The 13,055-nt window shown below is 48.2% G+C and overlaps 1 protein-coding gene across 1 annotated transcript in view; it reads left to right on the top strand.

Moving 5' to 3' along the window:
* Positions 1 to 1,789: 1,789 nt before the first annotated feature.
* Positions 1,790 to 13,055, top strand: part of SLC6A20 (solute carrier family 6 member 20) — a 31,825-nt gene continuing 20,559 nt past the window's right edge. Inside the window, exon 1 of the mRNA XM_039837544.1 lies at positions 1,790 to 2,019. Within this exon, the coding sequence (XP_039693478.1) occupies positions 1,899 to 2,019 (121 nt within the window). The 5' untranslated portion in view covers positions 1,790 to 1,898. The remainder of the gene's footprint in view (positions 2,020 to 13,055) is intronic.

The raw sequence follows: 13,055 nt of genomic DNA, 5'->3' as shown, positions 1-13,055 counted from the left end.
ACCGGTGAGAACGAGAAGGTGCCAACCCACTAGCTGGAGGCAGCAACATGCCGTCTAACCTGTTACAAAGGCAGCTCTCTCTGCGGATCGCAGAGACCACAAATTTAAATTCTCAGGTATAGTGTCACGTCCTTGAAGTTGATAAGGGGGAAATTTCTTAAGCAGGCTATTTTTAAAAAACTAAAAGAGAACGCTAAAGGGAAAGACTAGTTAATTGAACTTTGTTAAAATTAAGAACGTCTGTTCATCAGAAGACACTACTGACAGAATAAAAAGGCAACTCACAGAGCGAGAGAAAAAATGTGTATTACGTGAAGGGCTCATATCCGGAATATAGAAAGAACTATGAGCCGGTAGAAAAAGACAGACAAGCCAGTTAAACACTGGGAAAAAGCTTGAACGGGCACTTCACGAAAAAGGACATCCGAATGACCCAATTAGCCTACAGAAAGGTATGCAGCCTTATCAGTGTTAGGGACGTCAAAATTAAAAGCCACAGTGAACTATCACTATGGACCCACAGACTGGGTACGACTTTAAAAGTGGAATGACAGGCGTCGGTGAGGATGCAGGGCCACCGAAACTCGTGGGAGTGTGAACTGGTACCGCCTCTCTAGAAATGGTTGGGCAATCGCCACAAAAGCTGAACGAACACACACCCTATACGACCCAGAAGTTCCCAGCCGTGAGCGTGTGCGTCCACCCGGCGACACGTACTAAAACGTTCATTACTGCTTCATTCATACGTGCCCAACACAAACGTCCATTTTCTTAGCTCTTTACTATGCGTCAGGCACTGTTCAAATTGCGTCATCGATATTAACTCATTTAGTGCATTCTCTGTGCATTCACCCGGCCTACTGGGGACTTATAGTAACAGCCTCTTTGTTCAGCACTATGTGTCAGATAGTAAGCTGTCAGCTAATCCTCACATGAGCCCTTGGGAAGGGAGGAAATGTTCGTTCCATTATAGATGAGGCAACAGAGGCTCAGAGAGGTTAAGTGACTTATCCAAGGTCACACAGCTAAGTCAGTGGCAGAGCTGAGCTTCGAAGCCAGATCCTGCATTACTGCATTACTGCGCCAGGCTTAGACTGTCTGGTGACCACCTTGAACCACATCCATCACCTTGCAGGACTGGTAGAAAACTGAGGTTTCTTTGGCCCCAGTGTCAGCCTAATGAATCGCTCTCCCTCTGCATGGGGGTAGGGGTCTCTCCTTTCCTTCCCTCTGAGCGATGTGAGGCTTCCCTCTGGGAAGCCCTCCCTGACCGCCCCAGCACCCCTGGAACCGCGAACCCCTCTGCTTCGCCCCAGTTGCCTTCCTGCGTCTCTCCGTCCTCTGTGCTGACTACCATGAACCATGTCATTGTCAATTCCGTGGGTCAAAAATAGTTGGAAATGGGACATTTTATCCAGTCCAGTCGTTAAGTGGGTCCCTCCTGCCGACGTCGGCTCCGGGAAGGTTAGGGGTGCTTGTGCGGGTCACGGCCCTGTCTGCAGGCAAAGCCTGGCACGCGGAAGGCACTGCTTACGATGGGGAACCCGGTCCCTCCGAGGACCTCCACAGCTCACCGCCGCCCAGGCCCCGACGTGGGGCAGGCGGAGGGACCGGGGCTCCGCCCTGTACCCCGCAATCGCGGGCGCCTTCCGGGCCGCGGCGGCCGGGCGGGGTGGGGCTGGCTGTCATCCATTTACCAGCCTCGCCCCTCCGACGGGCGCGCCGTTAATGAGATTAGCAATTAAAAAGCGGGCGAGCGGCGGCGGCGGCGGCGGCGGCGGCGGAGGCGCGGGGCCACCCCCAGGCCAGGCCGGGGCGGGACGGCGCGCCTGGCGGCCGGGCAGCGAGACAGCCGCGCGGGCGCCCGAGCGGCCAGCGAGCGCGCGAGCTCCGGGGCCATGGAGAAGGCGCGGCCGCTGTGGGCCAACCCGCTGCAGTTCGTGTTCGCCTGCATCTCGTACGCCGTGGGCCTGGGCAACGTGTGGCGCTTCCCCTACCTGTGCCAGATGTACGGCGGAGGTGAGTGCGCGCGCCGGGTCCGCGCCCCTCCCCGGCCGACCGTCGCGGGCGCCCCGGGCGCCGAGTGCCATCCAGTCCCCACGCGCCTGGGGGTGCGCGCTCGGATTGGTCCCATGTTCCAGACCAGTAAACTGAGGCTCAGAGAGCGTACGTGATTGCCCAGCGGTGCAGAGCCAGACTCGGACCCGCAGCATCTCAGGCCACCGCTGGAGCCCCCTGCAGCCCCCAAGCCCATCTCAGGGCCGACCAAGCCCCCACCGCACCCTTGGTGGCCAGGCCGCCGCTCTAGGAGGCGCAAGGGGACACGATTTTCCTCCCTCGGGAGAAGAGGTGACAATGGTCTGACTTCTAGCGAATAAGCCCTGCGCTTAAGTGTCAACTGGCTCGTTCAGCAGAAACTCTTTATACTACTTTCAGTTCAGAAACTTATATTCCTGGCACCATTCGAAACTCAGGGTAGAAAGATCTTGAGCTATTTCTTTAGATTTTTAATTAAAAAAAAAAGATTGATTTGGCTTGCTACAGAGGGCAGGAAAGTCGCTCTATTTCTGCTTTTTTTTTTTTTAATATTTCCTCTGAGGTATCACAGCACGCTCACTAGACAGACAGACGGCAAACACACCGCATTCCCTTAATATTCAGAGAGCTGGGGACACTCTCTGTGGCATGCCAAAGAACCTCCCTGAAGGCCCACTGCCTTTTTGGGAGGCAGTGTGGCAATAGGGACAAGTCTCGGCATGACAAGAAATCTTTCTGAGGTATTCCATTTCTAGAACTCTATCTCAAGGAAATCGTGAGAGTTCTGACAGGAGGTAGACTGTAGTAGAATAGTCCCCATCTTTTAATAAGAGCAAAACACTGAGAACTTCCTAAGCCCTCAACTAAAGGGAATTGGGTCAAAAAATATGGAGCATCCACGCAACGCTGTTCTTTGCAGCCGCTAAGATGGTGTTTTCAAAAAACTTGATGCATTTTTTCATTTCATACATTAAATGGAGGGAGGGGAAGTCAGAACCAACACAGTGTATTAAGTGGATGATCTCGATTATGTTTTAAAATATACAGAGAAAAGAGAATGAAAAAAATATATATACCAAAGCGTTAGCAATACTTATCTCTGGGTGATTTTCACTAACCTTGTAGTGTGTGTGTGTGTGTGGGTGTGTGTGTGTGGTATCATCTGTAATCTGCACAGGTTTGTTTTTTTTTTTATTTCACCAAATGGACAATGAAAGATGTTAGACTGAAGTATTTACAAAATTTAACTCATTTAAGAAGACTAAGATCTAAAGCCCTACTCTCCCCTCCCCCCATGCCCACCAGCTCAAAAAAAAAATTGACAAAAAGATTAATCCATAGTTTTTTAAAAATAGTGCATTCTTAATTCTGAGTCTTTTTTTAATATAAAGGACATAAATACATTACAATTCCGTGAAGGGCATGTGTTGCCATGTGCTCTAAGTTTCATAACTGCCTTTCGAAATAATTATTTGTCAGGATGGGATTTTCTCGTCGTTATGTGTGTTCAGCACACCTACCCATGATACCTTTATTCGTTCCCGAAAATCAGGCCAGGTGAGCCTTGCTATCCCGTGACTGTGTTATTCTTTGTTTCTAACAACACCATCACCCGAATAGTCTACAGGTGGACACGGGCCAGAGCAATTCTGAAGTAGAATAGACATAAGGAGTTGCTGAGGAAACCACAAGGCCCTCAGGACCCAGGAAAAAGAAAGAAAATATCTCGTGCAGTCTTCTTAGTCTGGTAGGTGGCTAGGAAGATGGATAGATGGTGGCTGACAAGTGAGCAGACACAGAGGAGAAAATAGATGGAATGGACGGATGGATGGATGGATGGATGATGGACAGGTTGGAGGTGGACAGATGTTGGTTGGATGGATGCCACCCTCTCAGGCATGAGTGTCTGCAGAATAATAACCAAGTCATTCATCCTGAGGGCTTGACCACCTAACACCTACGTCTATTTCCACTTCATGTCCCACCATCGTCTTCCAGCCCAGCGCCCCGCCCTCAACAATTCTGACCAGCTCTCGGTTGGTAAATGCTTCCTCTCTGCCTCCAACCTCACACAGGATATTTCCTCCCCCGAGAAGCTGTTGTTAGCCTGGCACGCTCCCACTCTTCCCTCCAGGCCAGGCTGAACGTTACCCTCTCTCGGTCACTCTCCCTGACTGTCCCCACTGCCTACTAGGCCGAGGGAGCATCTGGTCAGAAGGACTGCACATCGTTCCAGAGTTTCTCTGTCTCCCACTAGCCCCATCTCTGTGAAGCGGTGGAGTCAGAGGAGGCGCCAATAAATATTTGCTGGATGAATGAGCCAGGTCTGTTATGAAAAGCCACAGGGTATGTGAGGTGGGGGTGCCTGTGGCTTTCTCAAGCCTTTTGCTGCCATTGGTGTCCCCTACTAATAAGTGATTTATGTTCCCCCAAACCCAGGCGATTTACAGATCCATTCTTTACCTAAAGCTAAAGGGTAAACCAACCACATCATAAAAGGCTCCAGAAGGGTGTATTACTTCCTTCTAAACAGAGCTGTGACCCTCGCACCCCCAGCCAACAAAGAGCTTGTTGATAAACCACAGGGCCAAGCTGTGCCAAAATACTTTCCAGAATAAAAAGGATTAAGGGTTCATGCTCCTTCCGGCGGGGCCCTGCCTGGAACCAGGGAGACCTGTTTTCCAGGCCCAGCACAAGGAATGTTAATTCTGTAGATTACATTCCAGGTACCAGCCACCTCTACACAGCACTCCGGCCCTGGAAGAGAAGAGGGGTGGGCAGCTGAAGGAACTGCACAGAATCTCTTCTTGAAAAAAAATCAGCAGACCTTGGCAAATCATGTCAGCGTCTAAGTTATTCAGAAAGAAACTAGGGTGCAAATGTGCTGTATAGACTAACATGTAGAAAATAAATATGAGTTTTATATAAGCACGTACTCAAATAGTGGAGGAAATATGGAGAAATGAGAACAGTTGTGTGGCTAGTGGAAATACGGATTTTTTTTTTTCCTAAATTTTTTTCTATGTGATATTTGAACCATAAGGAAGGGGAAATTGTACGACATCTGACTATGCAGTAGGACGATGACACTCAAGCCTGGATGTCCCACTTCCCCCTCAAAGCCCCTTCTGCTCCTCTCTGGTGCTTAGGATCTTGGTAAACTGCTGGACCTCACCCCTGAGATTCTGACTCTGATGTCGGTGGGTGGGCAGGATTCTGCATTTTTGACAAGCTCCTAAATGATGCCCATCAAAGCTGCTGGTCCATGGACCACACTTAGGAGGAAGCCCCCTTCCTAGCCACCAGTTGCTAGGGACCAGGCAGCGGGGTACTGGTAAGTGTTGAACAACTAGCTTTTGGCGGAGGCACAGGACCTAATTTGCAACATTTGCAGATTACCATGGTGTACATATTCCCACCATGGCGGATTTCAGAATAGCAACGTCATGTCCCGGGATGTGGGCTGGGAAGAGATGTGCACAGCTAGCCCCTGTGAGCTGGTGTCAGCCAGCCAGCCCCGTGACACCGCTGAAGCCACAGCCCTTCAGATCAGTACCCAGCCTGGGACCAAGTGGGCCAGGCGAGTTTTGTTGAGGACAGAGGTGTGTCAGCGGAGGGAGAGTTTGGAAGCCTGAATAAACTTTCCCTGGAAAGTGGCCGACTTTGATTTTTCTCTTTGTGGGTCTCAAAAAAATAGAGCAAGATGTGAATGAGGGCTTGCAGAGATCAGTTTTATATAGAAGAAATCTCTCTCCTAGTGAGATTCTTGGGTTTAGCAAACAGATAAGGTGCTGGCTACAATAATTAGGGCAATAAGCAGCACCATGCTGTAGAATTTGTGTGTGTGTGTGTTGTGGTTATAAATGTAACACACCTTCATGGTAGAAAGTAGAGTAATACAAACAAATAAAATATAACAAAGAGACAGAATACAAAATCACCCAATTCCAGATCCTAGAGGTCACGACCTTTAACACATTTTTTGCTTTAAAAGATTAGGGCCATCTTTTATTTGTAATTTAGTGCCTTCCTTTTTTTAACTTAACCTATTATCAGTTCCAAGATCATTTAATATTATTTGAAAATATGAACGTAGCTCTATAATATTCCCTTTACAGGTGTAACATAACTTATTTACCCATTCTCCAATGTGGAACTTTAAGTCATTTACAGTTTTATACCATTAGAACCAAAACGATTATTATCTTTTATTGGAAGAATTTGTTCCGTTTATATATACGGTCATGACGTATTTGCTGTTATTTTTCATCACGTTTGTACTGCTTTGCTGTTTTCTTCCTGTCGTCGTTGTCGAGTTTTATTTTGCTCTTCTGCAATGCGAAGTGTACCCCCGTTGCTTATTTTCCTCAAGTGATTTTGAAGGTATAAGTCGTATCTTTAGTCTACTAGCAGTTCCTTTAAAATTTTAAATAAGGTCGTTTGAGGCACGCTTCTCTTGCTCAGGCTCACTTCCACATCTAGAAGTGTACGTTCCCTTCTCATAAAACTTTGCTTAAAAAAAAAAAAAATTAAATCCAAAGTGTGCTCATCTGCTCTAATTATCAGCATCGAGAATGAAATGTTATCTGCTGGTGTCGCCTGTGAGAGTTGAAAACTGTAGCCTATTTTCACGTCTTGTCTCTTCGCTCATCCCCGTTTCACTTGTCAGTATTTCGGACCCATGACAAGGACCGTTTTATTTCTAATATTACACGTCTGCTCATTTGAGAATTAACGTTTTTCGTTTGGGTTATTTTATAATGATGTTAACGATATTATTTTTAGAATTCATCCTGTTTAGTTTGTTTATCACTCATTAGTTCTTTTGTAACAAAACTCCATGGTTAAGTGTGTTATCGTGATCCGGTACTAAGTGGCTATAGTTCACCTGTAAGTAATTTGTTCAGGAATAATAAATAGCCGGTTCATGGTCTAAGCATATCTGAAAATATCTTCCCTTTATATCCCACGCGAATGAGCTACAGTCATTTTTACTCAAAACTATACAGATGTTATTCCATTCTGTGAAGATTTTTCAGGTTTTTAGTTCTGCAAAGGAGAACTCCGCAGCCAGATTTATTGTTTATTAGTTCTTAGGTCCCCTGTATAATTAAGAGATTATAGAACTTTATATGATAGCATATGAAAATTTTACCTCAAGAATTTGTGAACTCTGCGTCTAGGTATTAAATATCCATCGCTTTTACCTGGTACTAATGAGCGCTCCCAGCGACGCGCCCCAGGAATGTCTCGTAGGATCCATGTATTGTGCACGTTCTAACCGCTGTGTGTAGTGTTCCCTTCTCCTTAGTTCTTATTACAGATGGAAATTCTTAGGCTTGCTGGCCACGCCTCATTTCTTCTCTTATAATTTCCACTGCTTCACCCTTTTCCTCTAAGCTGCAGGATAATTTCTCGAGGTGTTTTTTTTATTATTATTATTAATTATTTCACATATTGCCTCCACTGGTTTTAAATTAACCCTGGTACTTTTTTCATCTTTATTTAATCTTTTTTCTTCTTGAGTTGCCCGTTCTTCCTCATCGCCCGATACTGTTCTGTAAAGTGTCCTCTTGACTCTCAGAGGTCAAGTACCAGACATTTTCTACAAATTCCTTCTGTTTCTCACAGTGGATTTCAGAGGAAGACATTTGCTCTGAGACCTGAGGGTGCTGCTTTTATTGTTATCTATGGCTCGTTAAAGGTCCAAAGCCTTCTTTCTGATTGTTTGTCCTTTCTGAGGGAGGTACAGGCCAACATAGACTTACCCAGTGGACATCTTCCCCAGTACGGACACAAAGTAAAGTCAGAGTTCAAAGTCATGTTACATGAAGTTTTTAAATACATGCTGTTTTTAGCAACATAATGAACTTTATCAGACCTCTCTGTCATCTCTTCCTGGTAATAGCCTCATGACCCACCCACACAAGTAGAACCACTCCTGCTGAACTATTTCCCCTCAGGTAGTCATTCAACAAACAGTCTGTGCCAGAGCTAGAGATTCAAGTGTGAGCCAGGCAGACCCCATCCCTGCCCTCAGGAGCTATATAGAGAAGTGGGGGTGGGCTGAGCAGTAGACACTCAGTGATCGAGGGCTGACCAGGAGACCGAAGACCAGAGAAGGGGACCCCTGGGTGATCTGGAAAGGTTCCTGGAGAAAGTGATGTTTATGTATGGAAGGTCTAGTGAGACCCGAATGATTCCTCCCTGCATTCAACAAAATACTCACGGCTCCGAGCAGATCAGGGAGCATGAGCGTCCATGCTGTGGGGAGACAGACAGCAAGCGGACAACTCAACTGCAGCATAATTTCGCATGGGGAACTACTGTGGGGAGAGTCCAGCAGGGGACGAAGTGGGAGGGGCGCTCTGGCTCGGGGACTGTCTTCGCGAAGGCGGACCAGGCAGGCCACTCCAGGGAAGCCGAGTTTGGCAGAGAACAGAAAGAAGGAAGAAAGCGGTCCAGGCGGAGGGGACAGCAAGGACAAGCATGCCGGGGCCAGAGCAGCAAGACGGGCCACGTGACTATGACAGAGCGAAGGAGGCCAGCAGCTCGGAGAGGAAGCCAGGAGCCCGTGTCCCAGAGGCCATGGAGGGCGCGTGGGGGTCATTCTAGGTGTAAGGAGAAGCCGAAGAGGGTTTTGACCAGGTGAAAGGGCAAAGGGGAGGGGAGGCAGGGAGTGACGTGATCTGAGATTAACTGTAGGAGGACAGCTGTGGGGAGGACACAAGAAAACCAGCATGGCGAGGTGATGGGGAGGTGCTGAAGAGCAAGAATTCACCAGGCTAAGAGCCGGCCTTGCATCCTCCCAGTAAATCTGCAACTATGAACACCCCACTCGCCCAGGTCAGTGCAGACTTCCACACACGGCTGGATGGGCGCGTCTGTCACCTGCTTCTGTACAACAGAGAACTCCGAAACCTGAGGACTTAGAGAGATCGATGGAATTAGAAAATCATTTGGCAACCGACACGGTGTTAATAGTTTCGGGCAAGAATCATCAGTAGATGATTGCGGGCAAACTCTGAGGAGACCTAGCACAGTTACCTCACCTCAGACTATTTCCCTACGAGATTCTTCATGATTTCAGAAGGGAAAATAGTTACTTTCAGTGGAGAAATCTGGTAGACCCCGCCTTAACCGAGCGAGCACACTGAACATCGCCAGGAATGGGGCAGATCGAATCACGTGCCTCTGACCTCTTTCATGTCCCTGCCAAAACCCAGAATGAGGGACACGCCACAAAATAACTGGCTAGGTCACCACCATGCCAAGGTCACGAAAGACGAGAAAAGACGGAGAAGCTGTCTCAGATTCAAGGAGACTGACGAGACGTGACGGGGTCGCCACGCGTGGTTGAGAGCTGGGTCTGAGACCAGGAAAAGGACATTAGAGGGACGATTGGTAAAGATCTCAGTAAGGCGGGTAGATAAAATCAGAGTCCTATCATCGGTATTAATTTGTTGATTTTGCTTTTTGCAGTAGAATTATGTAAAAGAATGTCTTTGTTTTGGGGAAATACACACTAAAGCACTGAGAAGCAAAAAAAAAAAAAAGTGGCTAACACAACAATTAGTTATCTCTGCCAGTTCTGTGAGTGGGCCGCACATTTCTCTACTGGTCTGGTTGGGCCTGGTTCGCGCGGCTACATTCGCCGTAGGGGTGTCTGGACAGGAAGGCCGTGCGCACATGGGCATTTGGTGCCGAGTTGGCAGGGCCCTTGGGTCTCCTCCACATGGCCTCTTGTCCTCAAGTCTGGACCAGCTTCTGTACAAAGTGGTCTCAGGGCCGCGTTCCAAGAGAATGAAAGCAAAGCTATGAGGCGTCCCGAGCGAGCACCATGGCGCCCTTCTCCCCACGTCCTGTGAGACGGAGCAGGTCCAAGGCCGGCCCAGAGTCACAGGTGGGGGAATGGACTGGCCCCTCCACGGGAACAGGGGTGAAAAGCGTGGCTGTATTTAATCTCCCACAATATGCCCCATCCAGGTACGTGGGAGCAAAGGCACCCTTCTTCAGGCCTCTGTCTGTCGGCCAGGCCTCCTCATGCTTAGCCGGTGTCAGAATTTTCATGTAAAAGGACCCTGGGGAACAGTCCCGTTGGAAGAGGGTTGGTTACTGGACTCGTTTCTGAACTGATTACAAAACAAAATTTTCTTTGATTGAGATATAGGTACATGCAGACAAATTCGCCTTTTTTGGCGTCCAGTTCTGTGCGTGCTGAGAAATGTGTGCACTTGTGTTCACATCACACGGGCACGCCCTTCCGGTCAGTCCTGCCCCATTCCCAGCCCTCACCCCGCAACACACACACCCACCCCACTCCCACTGCCCCTCTCTCCCGCAACCACCGATCTGTGTTCTGTCCCTGTAGCTTCAGCTTTTCCAGAATGTCATATAAATGGAATCCTACAGCATGAGGCATTTTGATTTTGGCATCCCTCACTTAGAGTAAAGCTTTCGAGAGTCTGCCACGTTGTGGCGAGTGTCTGTAGTTTGTGTCTTTTCATTGCTGATGTGCCAGCGTTCATCATCCATTCATCCATTCGCCCACTGAAGGACAGACAGTTAAGTTGTTTCCAGTTTTTGACAGCTATGAATAGAGCTGCTATCAACAGCCATACACAGGTTTTTTGTGTGAATATAAGTTTTCATTTCTGTAAAGAAAATACCTTCGAGTACATAGTAAGTGTATGCTTAACTTTATAAGAAAGCGTCAAACTGCATCTCATTGTGGTTTGAATTTGCATTTTCCTAATGAATGCTGATGGTATCTTTTCATGTGCTAATTTGCCATTCATGTATTTTCTTTGGTGAAATGTCTGCTCAAAATTTTTTGTACGACTTTCAGTGGGTTCTTTGTTTTCTCGTTATTAAGTTTTGAGAGTCCTTTCCGTATTCCAGATACAAAGTTTTTGTCAGATACGTGTTTTGCACATTTTTTTCTCCCAATTTGTAGCCTGTCTTTTTATTTTCCTCGCAGTGTCTCTCATGGAGCAGAATTTTAAAAGGCAGTCCAATTTATCAATATGCTCTTTCACAGATGATGCTTTTGATGTTGCCTTTAAGAAATCTTTGCCTAACCTAAGGTCAAAAAGATTTTCTCGTGTGTTTTTTTCTTCTAGAAGTTTTATAGTTTTGAGTTGGAATTATAGGTCTCTGATCCATTTTGAGGTGAGGTTTTTTTTTGGTTTTTTTTTTCTTTTGGTATAAAATGTGAGATATGAGTTGAGGTTCATTTTTCTGCATATGAATGTTCAGTTGTTCTAGTTATTGAAAACGATGCAGAGCAAATTCACGGGAATTGTGTGGGGGGGGGATGGGGGTGTGTGTGGTTGGGGGGCAGGAGTGGTCCTAGAAATGACCAATGAGCAGGCTACAGAGCCCCATACTCCCACCTGGGCACCAAGCCTGGGACTTCTAGCCTCCCACGGGCAGTGGGCCACCAGGCAGGCCCCGTCAAAGAGACAAGCCTTTTGTGGACCTTGCCAGGCCTCACTCAAGTGGTTACTGTTTAACACCTTGGGTGAAAATGAGCTTTTCTTATAACCACTGAGAATTTGACTGTTGCTCTAAGCAGGTCGGGTCAGCAGGACCTGTACTGTCAGGGACGTCCTGATGGCCTCTCAGAGCCCCTGCTATTGACAGGAACCTGGTGAGGTTCCCGAAACACCTTTCTGCAGGGCGGAAGAGCATGGCCCAGGAGCATCTTCAGGGGCTGGCAACGGGAGGGCAGGATTTGTTCGAGGCCCCCACATGAGCAGGGAATGTCACGGCCTGCCGGTAGGAGCCCCACTCTCTCCCCTCTCCTTTCTCTGTGGTGGGAGAGCCCACGGGGGTCTGCCTGGTCGTGTTTCCCCGCCCCCCACATTCTACTACTGGGATTTCCATGTGGACCAAGCTTTGTCCCACAGCTTGCTTTTGGACAGCAGAAAACTGGCACCAGCCTGAGTGTCCAAGGACCGATGAAATGAATTCTGGGCTCGTTTTCCTAGTGGAATGTTTGTGCGGCTACTTAAGGGGTGATGCAAAGGTACATGGCGTGCTGGAGAGGCTTTGGGAGAGCCTGTTGGTTATAGGACCCCATGGACTCACACGATGGAGGCATTTTTGTAAATCCCAGATGTTTACGTAAGCACGTGTGTATTTTGTTGTTTACCTTAACCCGTTCAGAGCCGGTTCCTTCCGTGCCTGCCCTGAACCCCTGAGGCTGTAGTGTCAGGGTTTTCATCTTCTTCGGAAGTCCTGCCCTCTCTGCCCACTGGACATTTTTTCAGGTTCACAGCCAAGGAGCCAGGAGCTGGAGCAGGAATGGCTGAGGGGCCGCAGAAAACGAGGGGGCAGGACCAGAAAGAGAAGCAGTGTCCCCCACTCCTGCCCCCTGCAGCAGGCTGCCTGCCGCTGGCCAGGGGTTGGACAGTGGGGAGGGCGTCCATAGCTCCAGTCACACTCTCTGGCTTCCTACTGTCACCAAGGACACTTGTCTGCAGATGGCTCCTTGGGAACCAATGGATTTAAAATTAATATTAGTCAATTCCAGGAAAATGAAATTTTAGGCCAAAAGCCACTGTATAAAACAGATACACATGGACGTGCTCCCTAGAAGGAGGTGGTAACCTGAGCTCTGCCTATTGGGGACCCCCTTGTCTCCCCACACCTGCACCACCTCCTTGTGGGGCAGCACCGGGGCTGCAAAAGCCCAGAGCAAGTGTGCGGAGGTGGGCAGCCGGTCGGATGGATTCAGGGGTGATGTTCAAAGTATTTATTTAACAACTCAGTGGTCCTGGCTCTGATTAACCCTGGTTGCTGCAACAGAGGGGGGTGTGGGGATTTCTGGCCAAGGGCCGGGGCAGCAGAAGCAGTGAGGAGGGGGCACAAGGAGTTTGGGACAGGGCCAATTTACTGCCCAGAATGGAAGCATTTAAAGATTTTTTTAACTGACATGGTTGCATGTCACTCATGGATGGATGGACAAAGAGACAGATAGAAAGATAAAAGGATGGATGGATGGATGGACGGAG

This window comes from Pteropus medius, unplaced genomic scaffold (genome assembly GCF_902729225.1).
Source record: "Pteropus medius unplaced genomic scaffold, Ma_sr-lr_union100, whole genome shotgun sequence".
Lineage (NCBI taxonomy): Eukaryota > Metazoa > Chordata > Mammalia > Chiroptera > Pteropodidae > Pteropus > Pteropus medius.
Note: the sequence above shows the minus strand (reverse complement) of the source record. Positions and strands in the feature narration are given on the sequence as shown.